Consider the following 8,223-nt stretch of genomic DNA (forward strand, 5'->3'; position numbering starts at 1 on the left):
CATTTTAGGATCATTTGATTTTAGTTAAACGGATTAACTCATAACAGTTTATTAATTAGTATGATACATTTAAAAGGGTAGAAACTAAATATATACAATAAATTTTTGTAGCGATCTAAGACTAAAACGAAATTTAGCTAATTATTTTGACACAAAGAGCCTGACTCTAAATCATTGTATGAGTTTCCTTCGTATTTTGTTTGAAATATATTATATATATAAATAAATAAATATAGTGAAATTAAATAAATACACTTAAATGAAGTTACATAAGTAAACAAAATTATGAGGAAGGACTGCGTTAGAAACAAAAGATCCCAACCTATGATTAATTATATTATAACCATAATTTCTAAGCCAAAACAAAACACACTAAAATTAAACGAAATACGCTGCATTAAAAAGAGATCCTAAGGTACAAGCTACAAATGTATTCTAGATTTTGGAGGTAACTGTGGAAGTAGGACCTATATTGCAGTGGGGATATTCCATCTATCACCTTAACCCTGGTGATATAGATGTGGAACATGGTAAGCTTGAGCATCCACATTTTGCTCTCGTAATATCTAGTCTAATTGTCTATTTCTCATGTGACAGTCCCCCGCTGGTACAGCGGTAGGTCTACGGATTTACAACGCTAAAATCAGGGTTCGATTCCCCTCGGTGGACTCAGCAGATAGCCTAACGTGGCTTTATTACAAAAAAAAATACAAACACAATCTTATGTGAGACTAACGAATTGAAGGTTAGGATAGACGGTGTATCCCCATCGCAATGTAGGTCCTACTTCCTCAGTCACTTCCAAAGCCTAGGATACATTTTATAATCCCACTTTGTAGCTTGTACCCGAGGATCATTTTTTTAAAAAAATGCAGCGTATTTCGTTTAATTTTAATGTGACTTATTTTGGTTTAAAAATTACACTGGTTTACAAAGAAATTGAGGCAAGCAAAATAGCTGTTTTAACCTAATTTGGGGGTCCTGAATTCAGATTTGAAATCCGTTTTTACTCATCACCTCTATATTTTTAGATATGCATACTGTACATTTTGTACACATACTGTACATAAAGGCGTATATGCATTCAGGGTTAATTTCTAATATTGTGTGACTTATGTCTTCTTTTTTAGTTATTATGCAATAAATGTAAGTGATAGCATTACATTATATATATATATAGCTATATATCAAGACGGATTTTGGCAGTTAAGCGTAGCCAACACGTCTCAATCAACAGCCAGTAGTGCACTGGCAGTCAGCGCAGGAGGTTGGTGTCCCTCGACAATTGTGTTACACAATCTTTTGGGTATATATTTGTATTACAATTTCCAACGACGCACATAATTATTATTGCCTTACATATGATTTAATTTTACTTTTTTTTTTTTTCAGATTCTCCAATGGCTTCAAGCTCGTCAAAACACCGAGGATGCCTCAACAAGGCCAATTCTTTCTGCTACGTGTGTGGGGACTTCACGACAGTTGCACAGCGTCGAACCATCACTTTCCTCCTCAGAACTGCCTACTTTCATTATTTTGACTGTAAAATTGGTGATCAGGACAAATCTTGGGCTCCACACATCTGTTGTAAACCCTGCTGCAATGGACTAACTGCTTGGTTTAATGGCAAGAAAGCGGCTTTCAACTTTGTAGTCCCGATGGTTTGGAGAGAGCCACGAAGCCATGCAGATGATTGTTATTTTTGTCTAACAAATATAACTGGTTTCAATGCATCTTCTAGAAAAAAGATCAAATATCTCAACCTTCCATCTGCTATGATTCCCCATTCAGATGATCTTCCTGTCCCAACACCTCCAGTAAATATGGATCTTCTTTCCTCATCAGATGAAGAAATGCCTCCAAGGGAAGATTCTGCCAAGTCAATCTCTTCCGAAGATATTGACTCTTCTTATTCAGGAACAAGTGGCAACGAGCCACACTGGATCACGCAAGAAGACCTGAATGACCTTGCTCGTGATTTGTATCTGTCAAAACAGCAGTCAGAGCTCTTGGCTTCTCGGCTTAAACAGTGGAACCTAGTCCAGGAAGATGTAAGGATCACCAGTTTCAGGAATCGGAACAAAGACCTTGCTTCATTTTTCGACATGGAAAACAAGTTGTGCTACTGCACAAATGTACCTGGCTTGTTCACTTTCCTTGGTTTGCCACATAATCCTTCAGACTGGCGTCTTTTCATAGACTCTTCCAAGCGAAGTCTCAAGGCTGTGCTTCTGCACAACGGGAATAAATATCCCAGCATTCCCACTGCACACTCTGTCCATCTAAAGGAGTCCTATGACAATATGGAGCTTCTTTTAGAAGCTGTTAAGTACAACTAGTACCAGTGGAGTCTGTGTGGGGACCTCAAGGTCATTGGTCTTCTTATGGGTATGCAAGCGGGCTTCACAAAGTACTGTTGCTTTATCTGTCTCTGGGATAGTCGAGCTGTATCCAAGCATTACAAGCAGAAAGACTGGGGGTCTAGAAGCACTTTCGTTCCTGGCGAACACAGCGTCAAGGAGAATCCTTTGGTTGACATGAAGAAGGTGCTTCTTCCTCCTCTTCACATCAAGCTTGGTTTGATGAAGAATTTCGTGAAGGCCATGGACAAAAATGGTGCTGCCTTCCAACACTTGTCTACTGTGTTCCCAGGTATCAGTGCTGCTAAGCTCAAAGAGGGCATCTTTGTCGGACCTCAAATCCGAGAAGTGCTGAAGGATACTGATTTTGAGGAGCTTCTTACCTTAAAGGAACTGAGAGCATGGGAAGCATTTAAGTCAGTCTGTAGTGGCTTCCTTGGTAACACACGCGTACCAAATTACCAAGCCTGTATTGAGAAGTTGCTAAAGACTTATGAGGATATGGGATGCCGAATGTCACTCAAAATTCATTTTCTCCATTCCCACCTCAACTTCTTCCCTCCAAACCTTGGAGCAGTGAGTGATGAGCACGGAGAAAGATTCCACCAAGACATTACGAAGATGGAGAGCAACTACCAAGGCAAGTGGAACCCCAGCATGATGGGAGACTTCTGCTGGATGCTCTTGCGTGACATCCCAGAGGCAATATACACCAGATCATCTAAGAAAACACACTTCTAACTGTCTGCGGTACTATGAATTGTGTACATTGTGTCATCCAAGTATATTTATTCCGTCAATGTTCTTTATCTATCCTGTTTTATCTGTAATAAGCTGCTGCAACTGTTGAAATAAGCACGTATATACTCTGTTTATACTAAAATGAGACTATTTAAAAGCCAGGAAACTAGAGGTGATAGAGCAAAACTGTTTATAAATTTGAATTCAGCACACCCAAATTAGTAAAAAACACCTATTCACATTCTTGCCTCAGACAAAAAATATTTTTTTGTAAACCAGTGTTATGGTTATAATAAATAAATGTATATACATATATTGCGAACCGTCGTGTTTGTCGAAGCATTTGTTGGTCTCTCATTTGAAAAGCACGCAGACAAAGCTCAACATTCACTTTTAACATGACGGGAGAAAAGTCACGAATAATGTTGATGGTAAGTTTTATTGCACAAGTGGAATGTTCTGCATGATACTGTTAGGAATAAATCACTCTACCATTCACATTTCAAAATGTGACATAACTTAAAGAATACAATGTAGATTTACCACATGTTACTGTTCAGCGGTTCTTAGTATGACTGTGATGCTCAACCATTACTTTTTGGTAGAAGCATCTCAGAGCTCTGGCTCTGAGCGGAAGCAAGAGTACAATACAATCAACCTTTTTGAAGTCCATGAAGTAATTTAAATTGATAGGTTAACTTAAACATTACTATCACTAAAGACGGGTATTTTTGCTTAAAAATATTTGTATAAGGACTATAAAGATAATATGAAAATGTTTATAAAGTGCATTGTCTTGACTTACAATTCACAGGAGAAGAAAACTTAAATTTTTACTAAGACAACGTTTTAACCATATGTACTTCCGCAGGTCCTCCGAAAGTGTTCTCTTTTAAGAGTAAATAGAACCAAATATAAGAGTAACAAATATATTTATTTATTTATTTTGAAGATCATATGTCTTGCTACATAGTGCATATTTTTCTCATGAGTCATGATATGCACACGTTTTATTGATGACATCACAGTACAAACTACAGAAGCATTACACGTCATTTTAGTGTCTACTGGCTTACAGACAGACGCTACTGTATAGTGGTGCGAATGGTTAGAACAAATGACCCACCACTCCAGGCGGCTTTAGGCCTCCTTTTAGGAAGATAAACGCAATATAAAATATCCACTAAATTAAACTTTTTACGTTAAAAATAATTAGCCTAACATATTAAGATTTAACAAGTCATGTAGTAGAAGCAATGACTTATAACTGAAATTACTGTTTAACGAACATTGATTTTAAGTAGGCAAAAAACAAAATACAGTAGGGTTTAATGAAAACATTAAAACTTGCTATTTTATTTTAAAATACGTTGTATTTCACAAAAGTATATTATTTAGGGTATTAATTCATTTTATTTTATGCACTATTTTATATCAGTTACAAAGTTCTTCAGTTATCATTGAGGGAAAACTAAACCATTTTACGATTTTCTGTTTTATTAAAGTATTTTGCCAGATCCGAAATTAATTCTCTAAAGTTTGTTTCATCAATATTTTCCCCTAATAAGCATAACAGAAACCAATCTCCTCTCCCGAAGTTCTGAACCACTGACCACAGGCGGTCTTGATTAACCTGTCGATTTATCAGAAATAGAATTCTGTAACGCACCAAAGGAAACACTATAGTAAACAAACGAAAAACAAGAGCAATTCCTGTCAAAAGTACTACAAAGAGAAACCAAAACCATAACATGACGTAAACCTTCTCGTTAATTATATTAACTGGAAGAACACATAACGTATCATGACGTTGAATATCTCCTGAGGAACCGTACGTGTGAAACGTGCACTTGGTCATTCTGGGGAACACCTTTAGCATGGGATTATAGTTAGCTGACCAGTCCCAGTTTTCGAACTGGACTACTTGATGGCCATAGTTTAAAAACTCACCCTGAAGAAACTTGTCAGTTAGAAATATTTGAAAGAGAACATTTATGAAGTTTAGCACTTCTGAAATGACGAAGCTTGTGAAATATATGACGTGGTTGTCTTTGTTTTCTTTAAAATATCTCACCAACAGGTGTTTATTTTCACTCCTTGCATCTTCCGATAAAATTGGAGAGTTTAATCCCAACATGAGATTTTTGACGCGAGAGTTTTCCATGGCCTTCCAGAACCAGTGGGGAACGTAAAACATAACAGCCTGCAATAGTAACACAAAACATACCCATTGATAGTAAGTATGGTGAATCCGTTTCTCTCCTTCTGTATACTTGTCCACACCAGGATAGGGCACTTCTTTTCCAACCGTTTTATTCCACCCTTTCTCAACGCTGAACGTTGAGTGGATCCAGCAGTAGGTGTCAAGCAGGTCTGTGGGAATGTCTTTCTTAGATATTCCTATACAGTCTATGGGATCTCCTACGTACTGTTTAGCTGTTACTATGATACTGCATGCCAGTAACAAAACGACACTTGCTTTGTGATGGATGCGACTAGCAATGTTGTCAATGACAACTTTTTTAGCTTTGATAAAACTCTTAACAAAATTAAATACGCTGTCCATCTCTAGTGAGTGGATGTCTTATAAATTAATATCTGCTCAAACTTCTGATCAGTACTGTGGTTGATTTTTAATGTAGTAATTTACTGTGATTACAACACATCGACATGATCTATTAATCACGTTCTTTGGAAAGGGGAGGAGCATTGAAAATGATAAAGCAGAGCGGTAATAAAGATAACATACGTTTAAAAGGTTATTCATGTGCACAGTTACTCTTAAATAATCTAGAACAAAGCAGTTTTTGTATAATGAAATAATACACATACTAGTCATTTGAAAAACGCTGAGATTTTGTATTATATAAGGCTGCAGGAAACTGGTATGATGAAGGTTTTAAAACTTTGTTTATACTTGGTACAAATCGTAATCTCAACAGCACGTGTATAAGTAGTTCGCCATTCGATTATAAGGTGTCCTTGAAAAACAATTGTTTCCATTTCTTTCTATATATAATAGCTAAATGTCTATCTGTCATGCTCTGTAACTCATAAACCATTAATTGTTAAACAAATATATATATACCATAACACTTCTTTTCAACAACATGTTACAGGAAAATTATTCATTTTTTTTGCAATTCCTAAAATTTCATATCGATATAAAAATCGATCCATCAGTCCTTGTATGTACTTAACTATTAATTTGAGATAAAACTCATCAAGAAAAAAAGTTGTTTTGTGCGCAAAATTCAAGTAAAAGAGGGACTGACTGAAAGAAATATTTTGAAGATATTTGTTCGAATACGATCGAACAAAACAGCTTATAGAAAGAGACGAGATTGAGTGTATATCTGTTGTTGTTTGGTTTTATATGTATATATATATATATATGTCTTATATACATGCATGACTGTTGTATCATGTTAAACAAATTTATTTTAACTGAACTTTATATCACCTCTTTTACATTTTTTACAAAAATGACAACTGTCAAAAAAACGCTTCCTTCACTAACCCTTCTTTTTTCTACTTAATAAAATGACATGAAAGTGTGACATCCAGCGAAAAAAAATATCCGTGACATTTTATTGAACTCAAGTGCTTTATTGCGTTGGATGCACCCATTGCATCAAAACTCAAAATTTATTATTGAAATAACACATGGAACGACAAAAGACGGTTGTAAACGAATCACTTGACACTATGATTTAAGGGATTGGGTTGAATGGTTTGGTTTGTTTTGAATTTCGCGTAAAGCTACACGAGGGCTATCTGTGCTAGCCGTTCCTAATTTAGCAGTGTAAAACTAGAGGGAAGGCAGCTAGTCATCACCACCCACCGCCAACTCTTGGACTACTATTTTTCCAACGAATAGTGGGATTGATAGAAACATTATAACGCCCCCACGGCTGAAAGGGCGAGCATGGTTTGGTGTGATGATGTTGACCGAATAATTGTTAGAGTTATACAAGTCACAGTTAAGAATACTTTCTCATACATGCATTTTTTGTTAGTTATTCTATCACATGCTATTTGTATATCTATGTAACCTATGATCGATATGGTTGCAAAATGTTATATATATGTGTAGTATCTTGATGATTTAATTTTAAGAACGTCTTTGATTTACAGATGCGCATTTTATGGATCATTGGTCATAAGATATTTTTAGTATATGTCCTGAAAAGCACACATTCAAAGACTAACTGAAGTTAATTCCCGTTATATTATATATAAATGTATTAACTATACATGTAATTTCATCAGGTCGAGTCGTGTTACAACAATTTAGTGTCGATTGGAAGCAAAAGTTAAACACTTTATCATAAATGGGGAATCACCCTCCCAGTGGCACAGAGGTATGTCTGCAGACTTCCACCGCTAAAAACTGGGTTTCGATACCCCTAGTGGGTAGAGTATAGATAGCTCATTGTGTAGCTTTGTGCTTAATTCTAAACAAACAATCAAACATAAATGGGGGGTTAAACTTCAGCGTTAAATAGGACGGTTAACGCGTTCATTATTGATTAAGTGGCTGTTAGAAATGAATACTTCGTACAGTGCATCTCTTGACATCAGTATGATCCTTGATCTGCACTATTATTTTTATATACATTGTTTTAAGAATCGTGCACTTTACATAATCTCATATCGTTTGATACAATGAACAATCAAATTAAAATGTAATATTATCACAACCAAAGCTTGATAACGTTCGTTTAATTTTCGTTGTTCATTCGGCAAGGTCATGTCGGAGGAATTGATAAGTAATGGAAAGTGCTAGCAACTGGATATTGTTGTTATTTTCAGAAGTACGTATAGATCAAACCACAATATTAGCAGAAAGATAATTCAGTTACGATATTATTTCGCTAAGTGAGTGTCATCTGTCTTCGATTGCTGTTTTAGATACGTATTTATAAAGGTGTATTATTTAAAATGTTTGACACTGTACATTATACTTTATTCCTGCTACGGGTTTCCAAAAATCACCACGTACACATAAAAGTTATTATTATAATAATTTTATTAAAACTAAAGACAAACTAGATTCTTTGTTACATATATTAAGATTTCTTTCGATGCAGGTTTGAAAAAAAATACTGTTAAATAAATA

General features: G+C 35.5%; 1 protein-coding gene across 1 annotated transcript; it reads right to left on the reverse strand.

The window, feature by feature from the left end:
* Positions 1-4,016: 4,016 nt before the first annotated feature.
* On the reverse strand, positions 4,017-5,790 carry LOC143244975 (innexin inx2-like). Its single transcript, XM_076490612.1, has one exon. The coding sequence runs from the start codon at positions 5,665-5,667 to the stop codon at positions 4,573-4,575; it is 1,095 nt and encodes a 364-aa protein (XP_076346727.1). The 5' UTR covers positions 5,668-5,790; the 3' UTR covers positions 4,017-4,572.
* Positions 5,791-8,223: the final 2,433 nt, after the last annotated feature.

The sequence above is a fragment of the Tachypleus tridentatus genome, chromosome 2 (assembly GCF_004210375.1).
Source record: "Tachypleus tridentatus isolate NWPU-2018 chromosome 2, ASM421037v1, whole genome shotgun sequence".
NCBI lineage: Eukaryota > Metazoa > Arthropoda > Merostomata > Xiphosura > Limulidae > Tachypleus > Tachypleus tridentatus.

Excerpts from the sequence above, each read along its gene's own strand:
- LOC143244975 (XM_076490612.1), bottom strand. The coding sequence starts at position 5,667 with ATGGACAGCGTATTTAATTTTGTTAAGAGTTTTATCAAAGCTAAAAAA.